Source organism: Pholis gunnellus (genome assembly GCF_910591455.1).
Source record: "Pholis gunnellus genome assembly, chromosome: 5".
Lineage (NCBI taxonomy): Eukaryota > Metazoa > Chordata > Actinopteri > Perciformes > Pholidae > Pholis > Pholis gunnellus.
In genome coordinates, this window is record NC_136531.1 from 14,422,623 (window position 1) to 14,447,861 (window position 25,239).

The window sequence follows — 25,239 nt, forward strand, 5'->3', positions numbered from 1 at the left end:
AAATTAATCCTGGTGATGGTTATCTAATGCTCAGATATCCTGCTTAAATGAAGGTGAGCACTGATAAGGAAACAGATGATGAATGTCTGCTTATGTTTTCCGAAATTTTATATTTCTGATAAAATAATATACATAAAGAAAATATTTAGTTGTATGGTTAAATATTTTTCTAGTGTTTGCAATGGGTTAGCTTTGCGGTAAAAATAGTATCTAGCGCAGAAAATTTGAGCATGACGCAAGACTTAGCGCCCTTTTTAAACGCATATACTGTGGGCAAAACAACCATATTTCAGTTATCTTTGATAGACAGATTTTTATGGAATAAGCATTTAATTTATTGCCCAAAGGCAACAAAAGGCTCCCTTTTCAGGGTAAAATATTTTTTTTGTGTAGTGCATAGTATACAGTTGGCATGATATGATGGGTTGTGATGACATTTTTCCAACAAATCAATAATATTCTAAAGGAAATGGGCAGATGGACCTTCTCTAAATAATAAAATATGCTCTGTTCGAATTTGATTTCTTCATTCACCTCCACTCTATCAAAATGGGGGAAGACACGGGTTTCATATAACTTTGGGAGAAACGACCTCAGTGAATACTCATGTCGGTTGCAACGTGTTCATCATTGTAAATAAATATTGCCATGTAAAAATAAAGGCATTTTAATATTAACCTAGAGTGCATTGGATTGTTTTAATTCAACTCATACAATGACCCCTTGAAGATGGAATCAGCACGGTACGCCTAAAGGATACTGACAGAAAGTGCTTGTGTTAGTTGATTTTTTGTTAAACACAATAACTGCCGGTTATTATTCTACACCAATATAAAACCAATCACAGCTGTATGGCAAGTGTTAGCCTTCGTCACAATTGGAAAACAAACGTGCCAAGTATTAGAATAAATGGCTGCACTTGCCCTCAAAATAACGTAATCCTCAACAATGCATTTCATAAAGACTATTCTTTCATTCATTAGGTTTTCAAATAATATTCATTTTCTGAAATGGAAATGTTCTTACTAAAGAAAATGACTAAGTAGACCTAAATGAGCAAAAATTATTTCAAACAATAATATAGGTTTCCTGACAAAAAAGTACACAGAAGGGGATCGGTTTGACGCCTCTACATTTATTACCTATTTTCTCAAATGACAAGACCAAGAAAATATACATCTCAAAACATTCTTGATAGCAATGAAATAAACGTAAATTCAGAATATTTACAAATTCTTACATGTCTAAAAATTGTTTAAATGTAGTTAGCGCTTTGAGAAAAAGGAAAAACAAGATGGAAATAGGATTTACCAAAGCAATGACATTGAATCTGTCTCTTGTAACACAGCAGAATGTTAGACACAATGACAATATAAGAAAAAGGTTGAATTCAACCGCAGACTTCTGCTCAGCTCTTTAAACATCACAGCTGACAACTAAAGCTGTTTCAAAGTAAAAATTAAAGTAAAGACGTGAACAGATCAACTGAAGGCAAAATTGAAACGGTATGAACTTAAGTGAAAGTCTTGTGCTCATCCCGAGCAGTAGGACGACTGTGTGGTTACATTCATTGGCTTTCTGGGGATTAAGCACAGACTGCAGTCATGTCTAGTGTGAACCTTAATTCTAGTTTGAGGTGGTAAATTATTGCACAACCAGTACAATAAATCCTCGTTGCCATTGAAGTGAAAGGCAATGTCATGAAAAAAAAAAAACCGCAGTATAATGAATCGTAATTGTATTCATACGATTTACATTTTTAGAAGTAAATAACAATACTTACAAATGCTTTTTATGCATGTTCCAGCTGTGATCAAAACCGTTTTGATAATAGGTATACGCTACCATTTAGAGCTTGGTAGTTGTATTAAATAAGAAATCATTAAAAGAATTCAAGTGATATCACAACAGCAAGAGATTTTAACATATCGGCTGGGGTTAATCTAAAATTGTGACAGTAAAACTGTCAGTTCTACATGCAGATGTTTGCACTATACAGGACTGTCTCAGAAAATTAGAATATTGTGATAATCCCCATACGTGTGATTTAGTTTACTGAACCAAGCTGAGTGTTTTTCAAGGCTCAGGAAACCCTTGCAGGTGTTTCGAGTTAATTAGACGATTCAAGTGATTAGTTGAATACCCTACTAGTATACTTTTTCATGATATTCTAATATTTAGAGATAGGATATTTGAGTTTTCTTAAGCTGTAAGCCATAATCAGCAATATTAAAAGAATAAAAGGCTTGCAATATTTCAGTTGATTTGTAATGAATCCAGAATGCATGACATTTTTGTTTTTTTAATTGCATTACACAAAATAAAGAACTTTATCACAATATTCTAATTTTCTGAGACAGTCCTGTATATCCAAAATCCAAAACAGACGTTTCATGTACATCATAAAGGCTATATTGAGGTTAGTGTCAGATTGACATTTGCATTTTTTCAATTACGCAACAAAATCTTTTGATATCACAAACTACAAATTATTAGTTGAAATGCATGATTAGTCTCAAGATCACATTGTGGAAAATGCTACTTTGCATATGTGTATTCTTAACACCCGACCAAAGTTTAAGACATTGTCAGAAATCTTAGTTCACGTCTCCACTTTTCTCTAACATACAATGAGCTTACAGTGCCCTAAAGAAAGAATTACAAAAATAGATTTGTTCTTTTGATGCACAGCTGTGAGACTTATCACTGAGCTTGGAGACAATAAGTTTAGCTTAGCATAGCATAAAAATTGGGAGCAGAGGGAACAGAACAGGCAAGCCTGGCTTTTTCCAAGGCCTCCAAAGCACTTCAACTAACATGTTTTGAAGGATTTTTTAGTATCTGCATGCCTTTTACAATTTAAAACGAGGTGCTGCATCCAATCTTTACGCTAAGCCAATCTCCTCCCTGCTCTCGTTCCATATACGGAAGCATGATACTAATCTTCTCATCCAACTCTCGGAAAGAAAACAAAAACGTTTATTTCCTAAAATGACAAACTGATCATTCGAGTTTTCATAAAACACAACAAAAAAATCCCCCTTTGATAAGCACATCATCAAAGAAATTAAATTCTCTATTTGGGTTTGTTTCACAAACACATCACATAACAAAACAAAAAACAAATCCTCATCCGATTCTTTTCACAAAAAGCATTCTCACGTTACATCTCTCTCCTTAAATACATTGACAGTCTCACTGGAACAGGGTGGCATCTTGGATATCCATCTTTCATAGTACCTTATGTACATTTTTTACATGCTTTTTCAGGTGGCCTGACTGTGTGAAGTTCTTGGGACAGTGGGGGCAGGAATGAGGTTTCTCCCCTGTGTGGATATACTTGTGCCTTTTCAGGTTATTGAAGTCTAAAAATCCTTTCCCACAGAATGGGCACCAGTGTCTCTTCTCCCCATTATGCCACCTTAAATGCACATTTAGTTCTACCCTCCTTGCAAATTTCTTTTCACAGAGGTTGCAATGGAATGGTCTCTCTCCCGTGTGCATCCGTATGTGGGCTTCCACATCTCGTTTTGTGAAGAACCCCTTGTTGCATATCTGGCAGATAAACGGTTTAATCTTCCTGTGCACCATCAGGAGGTGTTTGGTGAGGCCGAACCGGTAGACAAAGCCCTTCCCGCACTGCTGACAGATATGGATCCTACCATTGCGGTGCACCCTGCCATGCCGTTTAAGACCTTTTGAGTCTGGGAACCTCTTCCCACAGAGCGTGCACGAGAAAGGTCGCCGACCTGCGTGGAGACTAACGTGGCTTTCCAGGGCAGCAACGCTGCTGAGGACACGGCCGCACTCGCCACACTGGTTCTTAAGCAGTCGCCTACCAATGACTGATAAAGGCTGTAATGGTGATACAACAGGTGGTGCTTTGACAGGTATAGGGAGGAGAGAAACACTGGGGGGGAAAACGAATGTATGATCGTGCGATCTTGGTGATAACGGCTCTTTCGTTCCCCCTGCCAAGGGTGCTTTACTGGCTGAAATTCTAGGAGGAGTCCACACCGCTTTAGCTGTAAATTTTCTCACAGCCTCACAGCTAGCATGGTTCTCTGCTAACTGGCCTGTTTTTGCTCCATTCAGCAATTTTGATTGACTAGAATTTTTTATTTTAGCTATTGTTTTGGCTTTTGCTACTTTTGCCAACTTCTTAGCATCCACCACTATTAATTTCTGTTTAGGACCAGTACCATCTTGAATTAATCTGGGTTTCTTAGCAGGAGTGGACTCCCTTGTCTTTCTAGGACTGACACAATCTTTAGCCAATTTAGGCCACCTAACACTTGGGGAACCCGTTTCACTCTTAGTGTTCTTATTGCTAGCACTGTCTGTAGTTATGCTATACCTAGGACTGAAGGAATTGGATTCAGTTTTATTCACGTTACTGCTAGAACCACTTTTAGGTAAGGTACATCTCCTACGGCAAAAAGATGATTCATCAATAGATACTTTAGTGCTAGTACCATTTTTACTTGACGTCTTTTGACTAACAGATTGAGCTTTTTTAGGAATAGCACCATCTCTACTCAAACTAGTCCTCTTAGGGCTCAAAGAAATGTTTTGGGTATTTTTAGAGCTAGCCCTCCGAGGACTCACAGAAGTGGATTTTGTCTTTTTAGGGCTTGCACGTTCTTTAATTGAGCTAGACGTCCTAGGACTCACAGAAGTGGACTTCGTCTTTTTAGGGCTTGCACGTTCTTTAATTGAGCTAGACCTCCTCGGACTCACAGAAGTGGACTTTGTCTTTTTAGGGCTAGCACTATTTTTAATTGAGATAGACTTCTTCGGACTCACCGAAGTGGAGTTCTTCTTTTTGGGGCTAGCACTTTCTTCCATTGCTGTAGACCCCCTACGACTCACAGAAGTGGATTTTTTAGTTTTGGAGCCTACACCATGTGCACCTGAACTCGACCTCCTGGGAGTCACAGGAGCAGATTTTCTAGCAGCCTTAAACCTTCTAGAACTGATAAAAGACGGTTCACTAACATTCTTCTTCGGTCCAACATCCGCTTCACGTAGTCCAGATCTCCTAACAGCAGTGGGGTCATTAGTTATCTTTTTAGGAAATGCAACATCTTCAACTGCTCCTGTGTCTTCTGGGCCGAGGGGAATAGGTTCTCTAGTTGTGTCGTTATTTTTTGGACTTACATTCTCAAATCTACGTTTTTTAGGGTTTACAGTGGGGGTCTCTGTTGCTGTGCATGGTTCTGAATTAGTTTCAGTTCTTCTAGCTTGAAAGCGAGTTTTGAGATGACTTCGGAGTTGGGCCACAAGGGATTTCTTTTGTAACCTTTTCTTTTCACTGGTGCTGGTCTCTGCAGCTGTGGCCTTTACCGAGTCGTCAGAGGAGACCTATAACAAAAAGCATAATAACAAATTATCCTTGAATATCTATACCATCAATGAGTTTATGATTAAATCAAATAACAACTAGAGCACAACATTGTTTATAGTAAAATAGTTAAAGAATATTGCATGGTTTGTTTTTCCAATATGGGGCAGACCTAGTGTAAATATCAGTTTATCCCAAAAGCAATTATATTGTTTAACAGACTGAGAAATGTTTACTACTATATTACCTGTTTTGGTTCGTCCGGTACAGGTGTCACTGCCAGCTGCGCCAGGAACTGGGCTTTAGTCATCTGCAAATGAGGATCAGATGTGTCCTTGGTGGTGATGGGGGTTAGATGTATTAGGGCAGATGATTCTTCCTCTTCCATAGGTGGATCATTAGATGATGCAAAATCTTGCACTGCAATGCTGATTATCTCCTCATCAGAATTATAAGTAGGTTCACTCGCTGTACCATTTAGAGCTGGTTGTTCAGTCTTGTTGATGGCTATTGGCGAGTTCTCAACGACTGGTGCCAACATTTCGGATGGTGTAGATGGCCTGCTGTCAGGGGAGTCTTCTTCCAAAATGGCACAGTTTTCACAGGATAATGATGCCTTCTCTTGAATGTCATTTGGCTCTTCTGACTTCTGAGAGGTATTTACAAGCAGAGCAACAGAACTCTCTTTTAAACTGGGACAAATGTCAGTGGATAACACAAGCTTATCTGATGGCTGTGTTGATATGACAACAGATGTTGGTTTCTCTTGTGTGGCATCTTCTTTCAGAATGGATTGACTTTCAGGAGATCCATCTGTAGGCAGTCTTGAGACGAAGACTGCTTCTTTGGCCGATACTAGAAATGGGAGCCTGGTTAATCTGACCACAGCAGAGAGTTTTTGGTTTAGAATCGGTGGTACAACTGGAGACACAGAGGTTGGAACTAGCCCAACTGACATGTTTGAACTGGAACAGGTTCCTGGAGATGCATTTACCTGTTCAGAAACAGAGGCAGTTTGTTTGGGAAAGTTGTACAATGTTTTATACTTCTTTTGAGACGATATTGCGGCTACTTCATCTAAAACGGTTTGTGTATCCACAGAAATGCTCAACTCCTGCGATGAAGAAATCAACTGCGGCGATGACACAATAACAGCAGCTGATTTTGTGGACTCTTGCGGGGTTGTCAGAACAATTGTAGGTGACTGACGTTTACTTGATGCCACAGCTGACACGTGTCTCGGAACTATAATTGTTATTTTTGGACGTGGTAAAGTCCCTGGCTGCAGGTCAGTCAAGGTGGTGGTTGACTGCGACGGGACAACAGGAAGCGATTTCCTGGACGTAATGTGTGTTGTTGTCGGAGGAACAGAGGAAAGTGGAGGTGTTTTGAGAAGTCCACTATTTTTCTGTGAGGCAACAACTGTTGACACAACAGTAGGAAGCTGGGTTGCTGACAGTGCTCCTATTTTACGGCGTACTAATGAGGATACTGAACATGGCATGAAAATAATTTTATGAGGTACAGCCTTAACAGGTTTGCTGGGTGCTACTGACGTTATCAGAGGACGGGGAGGGGGCTGCTGCAGTGACTGTACACTTGTTGGAACTGCAGCAGTTAATGATGTAGTAGTATTGGTTGGAGTGACTGTATGCTGTTGTTTTGCCATGACAATCTTGATGTGGGCCCGCGCTTCATTAGTTACGGTGGCATCTGATGTCACAGGAGTTGTCAATTGTGCAGGCTCTGCTGGGATCTCGTCCACAGTCTCTAAAGTACCCACACACTGGGTTTGAGGTGGTGCTGCCATTCGTCGAGGAGATGTCACTGTATCTTCAGCTGTTGACTGATTCATGGCTTCAACTAATAGTATTGCATCCTGAAGAGTAACAGAGCTGCGGCGTTCTCTGGGCTGAACATTTGAAGTGTTTAGGGTTTCATTTGCAGATGAAACTTCAGTGAATGGAGCCTTAATGGCCCCTTTTCCCATTGCCGTGGAAGGTTGTTGAGATTCAGATGGTTTTTCCTTTTCAGAGGAACATATTTTACTTAAATATGCTTCTGAAACAGTGAGAGAACCAATTTTTTTCACTGGATGCTGCAGATTTTTAGCTTTCTTTGGTGGCCGTCCTCTTCTACGTTGTACTGACAACTCAGGCTGGGGACTAGCCTCACTTTGTGTCACACTACTCTTTAATTCTTCACATGTTTTTCCTTTATTGAGCGGTGTAGGCTGTGACAGCTGTTGTTCTGTAGATTCCACATCTGCATAATGTTGCTGAGCGTCAGCCTGTTCACTTACTGACACTTCAATCTCTCTTTGACATTGTTGGTGTTTCACCAATGGTTGCTCTTTTTCAAGAGATTCAACCTCTGATTGATGCTGAGCAACTACCAATGGGAGTTTTTCCTTCTGACTGACTTCAGACTCTTCTTCTATGTTGTCTTCTATTGCAGCGAGTGAGAAGACTTGTGAATGCTCCAATTCAGAAGATTGGTTCTGAGCTCCTTGTAAACCGCTATCCATTCCCAAATAGGGCAAGTCCAAGATCCCTTCATTTTCAGTTCCAGAGGCCTGTGGTGAACCTAGGCACAGTAGTGAGAAAGACATGTCATGGGAAACATGAGTAACAAACCTTACCAAATTTTGTAAATCTTGCCCATGATCAAACTTTAGTTGGGAGAATAAAAGTCTCTTTTAATTCCTCACCTGCTGTTTCACTCAAGACTAGCCCACAGACAAGGGCTTCATCGTCCTCTTGCTTCAGGACAGACTGCTGAGAAGAATCATCATAAGATTCCTGCCAAGGGACGAGAAAAAGTTAATTTTCATAGACATAAATGGGAAAATAGGTTTGTTGATTGTGAAGATACACACACCTCCTGTTTGACAAGTATAAAGGTCATTTGAGTAGTTCCCTCTCCATAGGTGTGGTCCTGCAAACTGTACTCCATCTGCTCATAACTGCATTGTTGCTCTTGGTTTTGCAATGATGAGTGCATCAGTGGTTGACATTGCTCCACCAGCATTGTGCGGAGAGGAACAAGGTCTGTAAACAAGCATACAAAAACTGGTGATTTTTAAGACTACAGTCCTGAATCTTAAAGGGCTATAATTCTGTTAATAAATCTGTTTGGTCTGACTCCAGGTAAATACATAGAAAAGAAGCGTGCTAATATATAAAGAACTAGCCCGATCTTCTCTGACAGCTCAAATATTGAGTAGAAAGGCTCTGATAAAACAAGGGCCAGGTGCCAGACATACAGGATACATACACACAAAATAAAACATGCATTCATTATTTCACACGCAAATGTTATTAATAAAAACAGAGTGCAGTGAGATGGTAGATATAATAGGGGTGTCACGATTTCCCTGTAAAATCCCGATTTGACGTCAGATTTTAAGGTCGCCATTGGATTCAAACGTTTGTTCAGCACCGACGGCTATACTATTGTTAGATGAGGGATGATCATTTTGAATAATTTTTCTGACCAATAGCCGACCCCTCGTTAACAGATCATTATGAAACACATATGTTGGACGTTGTGAATGTATGAATGTAGTTAATTACCTCTGCGCATGCGTTGATCTTTGTGAGACCCAAACCCTAATGTTGTACGCCTGCTCCGTCTCACACTATTGTTTCACAAGGGGTTTATTTAATTCACTTACTAACGTTACGGTTTACAAGCAAAAGATGAACCGGATATCATCGAAATACAACCTTCTGTAGTATGTCACAAGTATACCCCTTTTGAAACCAACCAGATAAGCGCCTCGCATGCAGGGGTGCTGTGGCTGAAGTGCTAACAAGCTGCAGATTTGTGTCCATTTTGATGGACAAACTCATAATTAAAAGGTCAATATAAAATTAAAACGCAACAGACAGACACCGTCTGTTTTCTCTCGGTTTTGTGATGGATCAATGTAGCCTGGAATTAGCTTTGAAATATATGTTTTTGTTACTTTTATTTTTAAATTACAACATGTAATTTTGGTTTGCATCTCTCGTTTGTCTCTGCCTCAGACACTTATCAAATGTTTACTCCAGAGACGGTGTCATGTATGCTAGTGCTGGGCGGTATGACCATAAATGTGTATCACGGTATTTTTTAAGATTCTGCCGGTTTATCATGGTATTTTTTTTTTCCTTGACTGTTTTTATATAGGTTTATAGTGGCTTACTCTACTATCAGAAGTACATTGAATATAAAAACATTTTAATGTCATCATGTATAAAGGCTTTGCTTACTATAGGGTTTGTTCGTATAAAGTTGGGATAGCAGTTTGGCTCAAATATTTTCACCCTGGTGAGACATACCTTGAATCCAGTGTTTTAATCATTGCTCTGAACCCGTCTTTCTCGACTGTCTGTAGCGGGACCATGTAGCCTACTTGCATAGCTGGATCGTTATTGCGTTCGAAATGTCGCTCCACCGATTGCTTTTCTTGTCATATGCAGTGCCTCGAGCAAATGCCTCTTCAAGCAATGTCTGACCCTTTGGCTTCAATATGTTTCACTCGCGCTAACGTTACTTGTTGACGGCCTCGAATCCGACGGCACAGCTCCTCTCTTGGGCACAGACTCTATTGGTGCATCTTCGGTCTGTCTTTGTTCATCCTGCTTCGCTCGGTTCTGTTCGTTAATGTAGCGTTACTGTAGCGACGGAGGCTCTCCCAGCTGTTAACAGACTGTTGTGCCAACTAGCGAGCTGTACCCAGCATGCAGTTTGGCGGTGACATTTAATAAATGTACAATTATTAGTGTTACAAATTGTTTATTTGTCATAAACCGTTCTGCAAGGACATGGTCCCGCTACAGACAGTCGAGAAAGACGGGCTCAGAGCAATGATTAAAACACTGGATTCAAGGAACGTCTCACCGGGGAGAAAATACTTCAGCCAAACTGCTATCCCAACGTTATACGAACAAACAAACACACTATAGTAAGCAAAGCACTTATACACGATGACATTAAAATGTTTTTATATTCTATGTACTCCTGACAGTAGAGTAAGCCACTATAAACCTATATAAAAACACAGTCAAGGGAAAAAAAAACCCAAAAAAACATGATATACCATGAAACCGCCAGACTCTTAAAAATACCGTGATACACATTTATGGTCATACCGACCAGCACTAGTCCACCGCTTGCTTTTCTTGTCATATGCAGTGCCTCGAGCAAATAAATGCCTCTTCAAGCGATGTCTGACCCTTTGGCTTCAATATGTTTCACTCGCGCTAATGTTACTGGTACCGTTACTATTGGTGCACCTTCGGTCTGTCTTTGTTCATCCTGCATCGCTCTTTTCTGTTCGTTAATGTAGCGTTACGGTAGCGACGGAGCCTCTCCCTGCTGTTAGCAGACTGTTGTGCTACCGTGCTAGCTAGCTAGCGAGCTGTACCCAGCATGCCGTTCGGTGGTGTAATCTTCTAAATGTACAATTATTAGTGTTACAAATTGTTTGTGTCACAAACTGTTGTGTCGTGGTGTTTTACCCTGTTAAAGAGCGTTAGTTGTGGGTTATTAATTGTTGCATTATAAAATTATAACCATGACTATGGGTCCCTCTCAATACACATAAGAGAACTAGCTCCGACTGTTGCGCTCTTAGCGGCGAACAATATATTTTGCTGCCTGTTGAAGAGTGAGAGCAGTTGCTTCGGCTATGCACCGGTATGTGAAAAATGTATATCATGCGGGAAATTAAAACCGGTATAGCGCCTAGCACTAATGTATGCTGTAATTCACCACGTGAGCTACAAAAACGGCTTTGACTGGTTGACTGCCCCTAAGACGTTGCCACAGCACATGCCCTGCATAACGACATAGGTCCTACAAATCGTTGCCAACCATTTCTATAATCTATTAGTTGTTGCAGCTCTTGTTTTTGCATCTCTTGAAGCAGCACGACCGACCAATGCACTCCCATGAGTTGTCCAAGTGGAGGGCTATCTTGCGTCTTAAAGCCCAGTTATCCCTGCATTTTGATGATAATCGCATCTCAACCATCTCAATGATGGGCGACTTTTTACCCCGCTTTGGCCGATCAGAACAGCTACAACTGCTCTGAATTGCTGATAGTCGGACAACGCAACTAAAGAACCACTTCAGTGCATGTATTCCTCCCTCGATTAAGGGGACTATTGCAACTCAATGTGGCTAGTTGGCAGTGGCTTTCATTTGAAAGATACACATCAGTACATAGGCTTGGTCAATACACTAACACAAGAGTGGGGTCTCATTGATAAAACAGTATGTAGGATCCACACTAAATGTTTGCATACGTTCAAAAGGAGGAAATGTACGTACGCCAAAAAATATTCCGATTTATAAAACCTTGCGTACGCTGCCAGTGCGCAGTATCCTTTTATAAATCTCAAATCAACCTGTAAATGTTGAGCCTTCCATCCCACCCTCGACCATAAATGGTCAATGCAAAGCACCGTATGACAATAAAGCCGTGTTCACTGCAGCAACTTTACTCACAGAACACTTCATGAAAACTAAGATTGCACTCGGGGATATGCGCATAGTATTAAACGATGATTGCTCTTTTCTGCATTTCTTTAATTCTAGTTGACACTATTTTACAGCTGATGATAATTCCATGGTGTCGGAAGTTCGGTCGATTTGAGGTGGTTTATATTTTTTATAAATGAAATGTGCTTACAGTAATGCTCACTAGCACACATGACACTGCTTATAGTTTTCCCCCACACAATATATTTCTTCTTTAGGAGTGAAAGGACATCATAAGACACAATACTAGCCTGATTGTGTAACACATTGTACACACACACACCTGCCCATAGAAATAAGTAGGCCTATCAAAAAACAAACACACAACTCACTCCCCAAGAACGAGATGGTACAATTTGCATTGTCTTTACACTAAAAGCTACATTGTATGATCCAACCCCTCTACAACACAAATTAAGTGGACATAGTATTCTTTATCACATATTTCAATTTTAGATGACTTCACTCTTTTTTTTTAACACCAAATAGATGTGAAATTACAGGCATGAACGTAAAGCATACAATTAAAATAAGAAGTCAATGTGGTATTGTAGATTAGATGCTGTTCGTGAAGGGTTCAGTACTGTACAGAACCATTATGACCCAACATGATATTGTTGCTGGAACACGCTGTACGACACTGCTAGCCAAGATAGCATTGTATGGTTTCCCTCCTATTTCGGACCCCACGCTCGATCAAGCTAAGCCGAGCTAACCCTACAGACACATCAATAGTTATACGCTGCTATAGCTATCCCGTATGACACGAATATACTGCGCGTTTGCGATAAAACATCACATAGTATTATCAGACCATTAACGTCACATTGTTTGAGATGATCAGGCTTGTTGTGGGTGACGGGCTGCACAACTCACCACATTGAACAGCTCGGTCACGTTTCTCAGAGCCGTCGCTAGGCCCGCGGAGAGGAGCACTTTCTCTGGTGGGAACAGTAGGTTGGTTTCTCGCATTCTCAAATTGGCTACATCTTATTTTGAGGTCCTCGTTCTCCTTCTTCATCCGAGATATTTCTGCCTTCAGCTCGTCGACCATAGTTTCGAAAAGTTTCGTGGTCTCCGCGATTGCGCTCTTGAGCATACTCTCCATGACAGAGGAGTACTTTGTCTGAAAATCGTCCGACGACATTTTGGTATGGTTTACAGTTCGCCTGAGTTTAGGTATGAATCCACTTTTACGAGTACATTTACTGTGTCGTTATTAAAACAAAAAACATGGCTTTAGCAGCTAACTCAACATGGCTCCTTCCCGTCGTGGCCAGACGCGGTCTCTCTGCTTTGTGTGACGCACTTCGACGGAAGGAGGGAGTTGAGCATATATCCGGTGAGCCACATAAACGCCAAATTGTATGTTTTCTATATAACTAAATAAATTGGAAATATAACAATACACTGCAACATGTGAGAGATATTGATTACCATTAACACTCTATGTGCAATTGTTGACCAGGAAGCGTCATTCTTTAACAGACACCCATGCAGCTGAAACGCTTAAGATTGTCCCAACTCACGACCCGTATGCTAGATCTCGGAAGTACGGTTGTTTGCGGAATCAACAGGAAGTGAAAGCCCAACGGCATTTTGTAACGTTGGATTACAGCTAAGAAATTAAATTGTTTTTTTTGCTACCAAACCCACCTTAGACTAAACATAACTTATATGAAGGTTGACGGTGGTTATTTGAAGTTTCAGATAATTGCGTATCGCATGGGTCGGAATCTAGCTTTATCTAGCTTTCACAAGTAGTGCAGCAAGCTAGTTAAGCTAATGTTGACATTACAAGCAAGTCTACAGTTTCATTAACTTCGGGTTTAGTGTGGTGGAAGTAACCACACGGTCATCGTGGACCAACCAACACACGCGTACGACTTGTTAGCCGTTACCTGGACTGAAAACCGAGTTAAAGACGCAACTTAAAGAGACCGACGTTAGCTGTGCCCGACCACTGCCACCCCGCTGCAGTCTTTGCCATTCGGAAGTTGCTGCTTTTCAGTGCGCTGAAATTAAAGGACTGTTGTCACACATCATTGGCACAATGGCCGACACAATAGTAACGTTTCAGTCCCAGCTTTCTGGTGTAATGGAAACTGTTTTCAAAGCTGCCATGTATGAGATCACGCGGCTGGTGGAGGACAGTTTTTTGGAAGAGGTAACGAGGTGCAGGGAGCAGGTCGAGTCCCTGAAGAGACGACTGAAGTGGTCGGAGAGTCGCCGTAAAGACAGAGAGGGAGACAGGCGGGGAAGATGTCTCGACTGCGGGAGAGTCGGGGTGTCCGGTGAGGACAATCTGTGTGCGACAGGTGAGTCTGGTGTTACTAATATATAGTTACATTCAGACACTATTAATTACCTACATTGATTTTGTCACATGGGGGACTAAACGTGATTGCCTACATAAGCTCTTTTGGAGTTGACATTTTTTTTAAATTATAGCTGATTACGTGATCATACATGTAAAAGAAAGTAGACGTTTATAAAATGAATAGATATTAGATGAAATCAACAAATGCTCATCAATCAATATTCTTAAACTAACAATTAATCAGAAACTATGTGAGAGGGTTGCTGTTTAGTGACAAACCCACGGATCCTTTACCACTCCACTCTTCAAGTCTCAGATCTCGCAACATATCTGTTTTACTCACACTCCCCATTCTGATCAACTGTGCCTCCAGTACCAGCAGGCATACGTTCTGTAAATCAATCATGCTGCATTAAACCGGCCACTTGAGGGCAGAGACAAACCGCTGTAAACAACAACATTGACATATTATCGCCTTAAAAAGAAATATAAAGTTGTGTCGTGGAGTCAACATGGGTTAAGTATGACCCATTAGAGTTTGACCCATCCTAGCCTTCCTAATTTCTTTGAACACAATGTTAAATATTCATGCTCTGCCATAAATAAAAACATATGTTTTCCTATCTTCCACTACAGAGAGAAGTCTGAAACAGGAGAATCTGTTGCCAGAAGAGATAAATAGCTCCCGAAGCACTGAAGGAGGGACACCTAGTCATGAAGCAGAGGAGACGAGACCAGAGGCCCACAGTGCAATGGCGGCACCACAGGTAGAGGGCAGTCTGTTACACTCGTTTAGCTTCAATAAATTGGAGTGAAATGCTCAAAATGTGTTTTTTGTAAGCACAGTCAATGGAAATGTTATTGTTGTACATGTCTCAGGAGTTAAGTAATTATAGTATTAAAACCTCTATTATATTTTCCTTTTTTTGTGTAACTTAAATGCTGGGGAGTTAAATTTGACCTGCCTGTTAAACTAATGCCACGCTTATGGTTTCTCTTAAGGTGAGTAGAGTTAAAACCTGTCGTATAAATGTTGTCTTTGTACTTGTCTGCCAGTCTCCAGGTGTACAGGGTGAAAAGCTGAATAGGCTGCTCAAAGAGGAAGCCCTTCAGATCACACCAGAAACTAATGAGTCCCAAGAGAGATGGGGAGTCAATATGGATGGTTGGTCTCTTTATATATACACACATTTAGCAAAGCTATTTTTAAGCATATTAATATCATATTGATTTTCAATCACATAACATGAGTATGTAGTAATTTCTACAGCACTGGTTTAAAGGGAAATTGTACACCAGATGACGGAATTCCTAAACACTTGCTCCAAAGTCGTTATTTTCAATGTTCATATGGTAATTGTGTCATTGTAGTCCCTGTGAGAAAATCTTTTTCTCCTCTCATTGATCAGAAACAGAGGCATCAGGTCTGCCGGGGCCCAGTAAACGTTTCAGTGACCAGAGGATCCCAAAGAGTCATTTGAGCTGGGGAGCTGGCTATGACCAGAGGCCAGAATCAGGCCAAGACGGACACTCAGGTGACCCATCTGAACCACTTTTCCAGAGCAGGTATGGTATGGAAGAATTAAGTGGCTTTGGCAAGACTGGCTATGAAGACTCTAATATGATAGACATGGGTAACTTGGATGGGTTACAAGGATCACCATCCCAACTGGGTGAGGATCTGAGCTACATGGGGCACTATGAGGGAGATCTGGAAGCACCAGAAGGAGCCGAGCATCAAGATTACCAAACGGGTGCTGCACGAAATAGAGGGGGCGCGGTCGGTTCACCTGCCGGCTCTCCCACAAGGACAAACATTAATGTAAGTGGAGAGCTAAGCTGTTTATTGATCAATGAAGAAGGTTATCTACAGGACCCGAGTATTTTGTACCCTGAACATGTGTCTAGTGATCCAGGCGGCAGGTTGAACTTCAGGGGCCAAGGCATGCGCACGGACCCATCTTTAGACAGCACAGAGGATATGTATAGACCGTCAGATGCATACAGTGATACCGTAAACCTGGGAGAGAGGCTGCAGCACCAGGCCGGAGGAAGAGGAGGAAGGCGACAGACCTGTAACCAGTGCTCCATGTCTTTCCCTGATTCAGCCTCACTAAAGGCCCACAGGCAGACACATAAAGGCACCGGACAGGTGCCGCCGTATTCCTGCACCCAGTGCGGAAAGACCTTCACTCAAGCCTGTAACCTCAAAGTCCACCAGAGGATCCATTCGGGGCAGGGACTCCACCTCTGCAGCCATTGTGGGAAAGGTTTCCCTTCTTTCTCTGACTTAAAGACACACAAGTGTGGCCAAACAGGTGACAAACCTTACTGCTGCACTGTATGCGGGAACAAGTTCAGTCGTCTCTGGAATCTGAAGTTGCACCGGAGAATTCACACACAGGAAAAACCTCATCGGTGCACCATGTGTGATAAGAGCTTCACACGGGCAGACATATTGAAGGTTCACCATCGTACCCACACGGGGGAAAGACCATACTGCTGCACTGTCTGTGGCCTCAGCTTCAAACGCCTGGATCATCTGAAGTCACATCAACGCAAACACATAACAGATCTATAAAGCTGGGGAAGTTTTTGTGGAGAGAGTGTCAGAAATATTCTGTTTTGGATTTGAAATCATGATCTTTCAATGTTTATTTTTTCTTCTCTTCAATTCCAAGCCCTTTGTTTTTTATTTAAAAAAAAAACCTTTTGTTTCCATGAAAAATGTAAGCCGAAGATGAAATACATGTTTATCGTGTTTGATAAAATACGTCTTTATTTGTACACATTGATTGCTGAATATTTTGGTTAAGTCAAATTGAAAAAAGGCAGAGTAACATTGTCCTTGTGATTACATTTCAAAATAAAATGTAAAAAAGTATGTCTGGTGATGTTTTCTTTAAGATTAAATTTGTATTCAACGAAGCGGTGTGTAGGATTTTAGTGGCATCTAGTAGTGAGTTTGCAGATTGAAACTGAATACCCCTCTGCTCACCCCTCCCTTTCCCAGCATGTCAAAGGATAACGTGAAACGTGAAAGGCTCTCTCTAGAGCCAGTGTTTGGTTTGTCCCTGCTGAGCTACTGTAGAAACATGGCGGTACAACATGGCGGACTCCAGAGAAGAGAACCCGCTCCTTATAAATAGGAGTACTCTTTGTGACATTTCAGTGGTTTCTCTTCTTCAGTAGAGGGTTAATCAGAATCCAGCCTTTTGCTAGAAGATTGGACGGTGGTTGAGTAGAGAGAATGCAGTTTAGATGGTCGTCAAAGGTGGGTCTAACAGGTGTCGGAGAGGTATCTTCATATCTGTTCTCATCTCAGAAAACCACTAAACTAATGTCCTCCCGATTGTCATACACCTTTTGTCCTCTGGGGTCAAAAATGACCCCGCCTGGGTTTCACTGTTATTTAAAGCATATAGTATAAATTGTCAATCAATTCTGCCTTACAGCTTTAGTCTTACTTCAGTCCAACACATTTTCCCCTTCGTTTTGGAATGTAGGGCCAATAGACCTTGTTTACATAAAAGTATACCCTGTTTTTGAGTGAAAATAAAATGAAACAATGAATTATTTTGACTTTATATTATTTTTACTATTGAACTTATCACAGAGAGGTATATGTCAAAGTTTAGTGAGGATGCTGTTTTTGAATCATTTTAATTTTTCTAATGGGCAGCATATAATCCCACCTGTCCTAAGTGGTCGTGGATGTTTAAAAACATTCATCAGAGCAAATTGTGCGTGTGTTCCCTAATCCAAGAAATCCCCCTATAGCTGGGGTCTATCAGCGCGCAGTTGCATGTTTCTCCCATGGTTGTATGGGATTTTGTCTGTGTGTTTCATTTTTACAAATATGTCAAATGTATTTTCTTATTTGTGTTATGGCTTCATAAAGTTGGTCCCCAGTCACTGTGTTGTGACTTTATACTAAATGGTTTGCGTGTGTCAAAACATAACTTTTGCTATTTGGCCAAGAACATTGAATACAATGTAATAAAAAACTGTCTCAGGCATCCGCCTAAATGTAAGAAATGGTAAGGTAAATGAGTCTGACTATAGGCTTATTTCACAGCAGCCATTTTGACATGTGTGAGTAAGCCTTAACAGGGACATCATTAATGTTAATGACTACACCTGTTTACCCAGCAACATGTCAAAAGGCCTGCTGTGAAAAGGCCAATGAACTACAACGTGAACATTTCCACCCAACCTAGTATCAAAATGTAGAGGCACAGTTTTTGATGGGGAAGTATGAAATACACATAGTATCAAAAACCTTCATGGAAATGAATGAAATAATATCTGATCTCCATATCAATCATAGGCATGATAGGTCGTACATTTGTGTCTCCTTTCGATTAAGCATTTTAAGAGAGCCAGGTGAGATCAATAAGACACATTCCTATTTTAAACAATGAGTTTAACTTAAAATTGACTGCTCGGTGCAGCCTTTGGGTTTCACTTTATTAAAACGCGTTTTGTCATTCACAGAATTCAGGTAAGGCCACCGTACTGCGTTGCGCACGACGTCACGAGCAAAAACAAGGAGGACCACAAGCGATTGTTGAGAAGCTAACTGGGTTGAACGCTTAATGGACATGAATTTTCTTAGCTAAACAGCTGTCACTCGCGGAATCCATAAACACGAGTGTAAATAGATCAACACGTGAGGCTCGACTATGGTTTCCATAATTTGTTGTTGTGTGAGGTCACGGTTTGTTGACGTTTTTACGCCGTTGACGTTGGATAGCATACGAATGCTACCGTTAAGCTAAGGAGCCCCATTTGCTGGATAGGTGACAATCTGAGTGTACATGAAGGCTATTCGTATCTGTAAATAGCTCGTTGGGCATCGCTAGTCCAGCCTTTTAACGTTTATAACTGAATGAATATATGTTTATTGTTCATCGGCGTTGCCTGGAATACCCACACCAAGAAGTGGATGTAAAGTAATGGTGTTACGTTACAGCGTAAACAACCTGTGGTAGCTTTTTCCGAGAGGGAATATTTATATAGGAGTCTATTTTTCCTCACAAACACGCGGAAGTCCATTATAAGACACGAGACCCTGACAGTCAATCATGTCGGACCTGGACACCCTCATTGTAACTTTCCAGACCCAGCTGTCGGATGTAATGGAGACCGTAGTAAAGACGGCCATGTATGAGGTCACCAGGCTGGTCGAGGACGGCTTCGTGGAGGAGATGCAGCGCAGGAGCCAGGAGGTGGAGTCCCTGCGGATGCAGCTGCGATGGGCTGAGACCAAATTAAGTGACCAAGGGGAGAAAGAGGGAAGGAAAACTGGGAGGTGTGTCGACTGTTTAAAGGATGATGTGGAACTGTCCAGTGATACCGAAGAAGAAAGGCCCACAGAACAGCAAGATGGTAAGAGAACAACCAGAAAGATATTAACTCACACACTGCATTATGTTTTGCTACTTTAGTATATCTCTGTTTTCCAGACATGTTTGCGGGCTGTGGTGTGAAAGAAGAAGGTGACTCTGTTGAAAGGTGGTCAATACGCTGCACACAGGAAGTCCTACCGGAGTCGACACAGGCAGAAGACAATCCTACATCTGCTTTCAGTCCTGCGAGGATGTCACTGGTGGGTTCACAGGACTATTTCATAGCAGAATAAGTCAGTGAAACCATATTCTCTGAAACCATATTCTCTGATATGTTCTCTGTGCTGTTCAGACGACAGAAGATGATGATGATGTGTTGCCAGCGCTGGATGTGAAGGATGAAGATGTGAATAAGCCTTCTTGTTTTTCTGTGCATTGGAGTGGTCCTCTTGATGGTGAGTATTGTGCTCTGCTGTTTTCTTTGCATATTAAGTTTGAACATTTTAATAAATATGAAACTTAATATCTTACACATTTGATATGACTACTATCAGCACTACTACAACAACAACTACTACTACTATTAAAATAAATAATAATGGGATCAGCATTGTGTAAAGAAACTGTGTATCAGTTTGATATTAGTATTACAATGATTGATCAAATTAAAAAAAAAAGCCTAATGAGCCTCCATTTAAAAATCGAAATGTATCAAATTGATTTCACTTATTTTCTTACTGCAGTGAAGCTCCACCACTGTGTCACACTTCATTTGAAATATTTACTATTCAAAATTGAGCAACATTTAGCATTTTCTCAATGATTCATGCAAAAGAAAACGGATGTGCGGTTCATTCATTCAACTGTATAGCGGTTCCATTGTGGCATTTTCCCCCTGTAGCTAGTAGACCTCAGAATTAACTTGTGACTTGTGAGTAGATTAATATTGTCTCATGTCGACAGTTTCTCCAACGTATGTTACATCATGGAAAACTGTGTCTTTACCTTAGCACCTTTGTGTAAATATATGACCTTTCTTGGCTTCTGTAATATATACAATGAGTGAACCCGTCCTCTTACACTTACTTACTTAAAGTCAGGGTAAAGTAAGAAACATAAATAATTATAATTATAAACACATTAAACATGTTAATAAGCGCGTTACACTTTTTTTTACACCATTTCTGTGTTTGGGATTTTTTTTGGGCAGGCCTAAAGTCATCGATGACACATAGAAGTCCTCCTTAGCATAATCCCTTCTCTAAAACTATATCAAATCAAGAGCACATAGCATCAATGGTTCTGCTTCTCAACCGCAAGTTGCAGCACTTACTTACCACAGCCGTTGCTAGCTAGCAGTGGTTTGTCTGCAATCTGGCATACCGGGACAAAACCTGGGGGGCCGACGCCCCGATGTGCTGGTAGACCCTCAACAATGTCATTGTTCATTGTTTTTAATGTCACAACTCCCGCAAAATGACTCATTTCAATATTAGAATTGAATCAGTTTGGTCCGATAACATTTGGAAAGCCTTGAAGAGCCATATGATTGTATTGTTTTATCCCCATTCAAGTAAACATAGGACTAAACCTGACGTTAGCCGGTTTGTGCGCATGCTCTGTCCATAAAGCATTCCTGCAGCAGTGAGATGGGTGTGCCTTCAGGGGACATGCCCCCAGCATTTCAGAGCAGTACTGCTTATTTCTTCATGATTTTGTTACTTAATTTTAATGATAACATTTTTTTGGGCTTACTATTTGCTTAAATATGATGTTTTCAGGCTCTGCACCTTATCGAGCTGACCACGTTAGCTGCGGCAGCAACCAACTTGCAGTCTGGCAGACCAATTGATAAAAAAAATGCAGTTGAAGACATTAATATAACTACGATTTTATTCATTTTTCTAGGTGAATTAGAACCTGAATCCCACAGCGCTACTGAGAGGACAGAGGCACAACCAAACCAGCCTCAAGAGAACAGTGAGACACTATTGAGGGACGTTATCAAGCAAGACCCACAGATCTCTGCTGCATACGTCTTTCCTGAAGACCAGGAGGAAACGCACATGGCCACAGATCCATCTTTAGCGATGGACAGTGGTTGGGCCGGCATGACCGTCACAACAGCTGGTTTACTGCAGAATCACAGACTTGCAACAGAACAGGACTGTGATCCGGTCAAAACCGAAGGTCCTCTCGAGCAAACCGAACACGAGCTGTCCAACTGTGTCACAGCACATGTTGATGTTCTGGTTACCTCAAATAGAGATCCGACCTCATCCTCAGCGTCCCCTAACTCAAGACTGCAAAACAGTGACGCGTTGGGCGTGACTATCAAGCAGGAGGTAGTTGTCGATTCGGATGGGTGTGTGGAAAGTGAGCCGAACAAAAAGAAAATGACTAAGTCTAGAATGGCGTCTTTCTCATGCTCACTAAAACAGCACAGAGGGAGTTCAGAAGCACTCAAGCAGAGCCGCATTTCCCACAAAGCCACTGTGCAGGAGGTTAGGAAGCTACATTCCAAAGTGAGTACAGGTTTCAGATTGCAAGCTGCTCTCCAGCACCTCCACAGACCGATGAAAAAGACCCCCCACACACACTTGAACACTGCTAACGCCGCACTGTCTATAGCGCACTCTCATGTTGCAAACGTAAATCCCCTCAACAGAACTGCATCCACGTCTAAAGCGTCTCCTCCTCCTCCGCTCTCAGTCCAGCGAGTTCACCTGGGCGACAAACTGGCCGCAGCACATAATCGAACTGGCGTCCCATGGATCAGCATCAAAACACACCCGTCCGCAAACTCCCTTTGCAGCAACCCCTTGCCCCATCCGGACTCTCACCCTCACGCCGGCCCCAGGCACCTCCTGCGCTGCGGCCAGTGTGGGAAGTGCTTTCCCCACCCCAGCAACCTGAAGGCCCACTTGCAGACTCACACGGGCGAGCGGCCTTTCTGCTGCTCCCTCTGTGGCCGCAGCTTCACCAAGCTGAGCAACCTCAAGGCCCACCGACGGGTCCACACAGGAGAGAGACCGTACTGCTGCTTGGCCTGTGGCAAACGCTTCACCCAGAAATGTAACCTGAAGCGCCACCAGAGAATCCACGTAGATGTATGATGATGGGACAGCCAGGGATAAAAGGACAAGTCTGGTGTGTTTCTTTTTAGATTAAGGTGCTACAGTGTTTCTGTTGCGGTGTTTAAGATGGCAAAAATGCTTCTTGTGTTCTCGTCTCTTGAGTGATTGTAGCAAGTTATCCTGTGCATTCCAGAAAGGTTCATCTAGTATCTTGTTGTAGTGTTAAGAAAGGATGAAGGGCAGTGTGAGTCATGCAGAGATGCACTACCATTCAAAAGTTTGGGGTCACTTAGAAATGTCCTTATTTCTCAAAGAAAAGCACTGTTTCTTTCAATGAAGATAACATTAAATTAATCGGAAATACACTCTATACATTGTTAATGTGGTTATTGACTATTCTAGGTGGAAACGTCTGGTTTTAATGAAATATCTACATAGGAGTATCTGGAGCATCACATTTGTGGGTTCGATTATACTCTCAACATGGCCAGAAAAAGAGAACTTTCATGTGAAACTCGCCAGTCTATTCTTGTTCTTAGAAATGAAGCTATTCCATGCGAGAAATTGCGAAGAAACTGAAAATTGACACGAAATTGTCTGGGTGACCCCAAACTTTTGAACGGTAGTGTAGGTCAATTGTCACTTGATCAATAAATATTTATTCTGTGAATTCAAATCCAACAAGTTATTCCACTCAATTGCGCCGTGTTTTTGAGCACAAGCACACTTACTGTATATGGATCAGGGCCCGTATTTATTAACCTGCTCTTCACTTTTACTCAAGCTCACAAACATAAATGAAAGTTATTCATCGAATTACTTCTGTCTTGAAAATACTTTTATGAAATAAAATAAATGAGCTGCAGAGGTCTCTAAACTTGGTTTAGAGGAGGTTCTAGATGGCTGCAACACAGAAACAGGTGAGCACACACTTTCCTAGACTCATTCACATTGGCCCAGGCCTGTGATGAATAATATGTCAGTGGAACCGCAAGAGTTCAGAAATGTGTAACTTTAGCCTAGTATTGCTTTTAAGGATATTACACCACTTTTCAGTTTGTTTTTATTTGTTTTTCTTATTGTTTCCGTTATTATTTATCCCTCACCATGTATTTATTTACATGTTACAAATGAAATAGGTTGTTGTTAATTTCCCATGTGCTACGAGTAGTGGATAAAAAATACTTTTTTCTTAAAAGGCATGAGAAATTTACTTAAAAACAAAAATTCATATTGATTTTACAATCTCAACAAATATGATTATTTAATAGCCAAATCACATGACAAAAAAAGCATCATTAAAAAAATGAACACATTGACACTGATTGGCTTCAATGCATACATGTGATTATTGTGAACTCTTAAAAATAGGAGAAAGTAGCTTGAAAATGTGTCTTATACTTCATACTCAACATAGAACTGAGTTACTCATTAATTAGCTCTTCAGTGTAATTCTTAAAGATCTGGTAAATACGAGCCTAGGTCATGTGACTAGAGCATTCAACATGAAACACAATTTTAAGAATACCATTTTTTTCCACCAATTGAAAGTTATTTTCTTAAAACTTCAGTATGATTTGCTTCTGTTAGAATTGCCGTAACCTGACAGCACTTAGACTTAGACTTAAAAAGTGATGGCTGAATTTATCTTCTGACTGATTGTTTTACTACAACGTTGTAGTACCTCAATTGACCACGTGGTGTCAGCCTTTCACCTAACTTGGCGCAAATATGAGAACGAGAGCAGATATTGTCAGATGAAATTAGGCTTTTTGTCTGGTTGCTAATGTATTATTTGGAATCGAGATCTCTTAAAGAAAACCATTAGAGCAACAATTCCCAGTTTCTGCAGTGTCTATAGACACTGTTTTAGTCTATGTGTCCAAGCTTGTGTGTGTGTGCTCGTTACATATCTCATGTTCAGGATTAAGCTTGATGTGTTGCATCTGTCGTTGGAGTCGGAGCAGCACTGTGCAGGTGGTACAACAGATAACACATTTTCAATGTGAGGAAAAAGCTAGCAGAGGCTAAACTTCCTCTCAAAGAGAGAGAGAGATGGAGAGATGGAGAGAGAGAATGTGGATTAAAGCAGTTCTGTTCTAGATGATATCTTTTCTTTTTGATGTTTGAAACCAATAACAAAGAGTTATCTATGGAGAGCAATTGAGAAATGCCTGTTTAGCTGAATCTGCAGTGAGTAATAGATAGGCTGTGTGAGAGTGTTGTGGCAGCTTGTAGGTTCTCAGTTGAACGTGTCGGGAGTGCACAGTATATATATATAAACACTTTCCTGTATGTTAGCCAACATGCACCTTGTATCTGTGCTAAAACATGAGCTGCAGAATGTGTTAAGCTCACGTGAATCTGTTTTTGACCACTGTGAGGTTTCTTCTGAAGATGATTAATTACTTTAAAAAAGAAAACACACACACACCCATCAATTTTCTTTAATTTCCCATTCGTCCTCTTCTCCATAGCCTCCCCATGTGGTCATGAATCCTGTTCTTTCTACGGACTCTCTCTTTCCGGACCCTTCAGTGAGTCATAAACCACACTTTGGCCGCTGTATTGTGAGGAATAAGAGAGGCAATGATTCCGTGTACAGGGTGGATCTGT

The 25,239-nt window shown here is 41.1% G+C and overlaps 2 protein-coding genes across 2 annotated transcripts; one reads left to right on the plus strand and one right to left on the minus strand.

Moving 5' to 3' along the window:
- Window positions 1-1,125: 1,125 nt before the first annotated feature.
- On the minus strand, window positions 1,126-13,154 carry LOC306696271 (uncharacterized protein). The gene is made up of 5 exons (XM_079159849.1): window positions 12,752-13,154; window positions 8,225-8,394; window positions 8,055-8,145; window positions 5,592-7,930; window positions 1,126-5,364 (listed from the first exon to the last, which is right to left on the minus strand). Exons 1-5 carry the CDS (start codon window positions 13,020-13,022, stop codon window positions 3,232-3,234), a joined length of 5,004 nt encoding a protein of 1,667 aa, XP_079015975.1. The 5' UTR covers window positions 13,023-13,154; the 3' UTR covers window positions 1,126-3,231.
- Window positions 13,155-13,456: 302 nt separating this feature from the next.
- On the plus strand, window positions 13,457-23,366 carry LOC306696415 (uncharacterized protein). The gene is made up of 8 exons (XM_079160019.1): window positions 13,457-14,193; window positions 14,832-14,962; window positions 15,252-15,360; window positions 15,605-16,761; window positions 19,277-19,586; window positions 19,664-19,806; window positions 19,899-20,001; window positions 21,455-23,366. Exons 1-8 carry the CDS (start codon window positions 13,929-13,931, stop codon window positions 22,660-22,662), a joined length of 3,426 nt encoding a protein of 1,141 aa, XP_079016145.1. The 5' UTR covers window positions 13,457-13,928; the 3' UTR covers window positions 22,663-23,366.
- Window positions 23,367-25,239: the final 1,873 nt, after the last annotated feature.

Bases quoted from the DNA above. Each gene is read 5' to 3' on its own strand.
- LOC306696415 (XM_079160019.1), top strand. From the start codon at position 13,929: ATGGCCGACACAATAGTAACGTTTCAGTCCCAGCTTTCTGGTGTAATG. The intron at 19,587-19,663 runs GTAAGAGAACAA...TCTGTTTTCCAG, and splicing joins GCCCACAGAACAGCAAGATG to ACATGTTTGCGGGCTGTGGT. The intron at 20,002-21,454 runs GTGAGTATTGTG...TCATTTTTCTAG, and splicing joins TTGGAGTGGTCCTCTTGATG to GTGAATTAGAACCTGAATCC.
- LOC306696271 (XM_079159849.1), bottom strand. From the start codon at position 13,022: ATGTCGTCGGACGATTTTCAGACAAAGTACTCCTCTGTCATGGAGAGT. The intron at 8,146-8,224 runs GTGTGTGTATCT...GTCCCTTGGCAG, and splicing joins TTATACTTGTCAAACAGGAG to GAATCTTATGATGATTCTTC. The intron at 7,931-8,054 runs GTGAGGAATTAA...TACTGTGCCTAG, and splicing joins AGTCTTGAGTGAAACAGCAG to GTTCACCACAGGCCTCTGGA.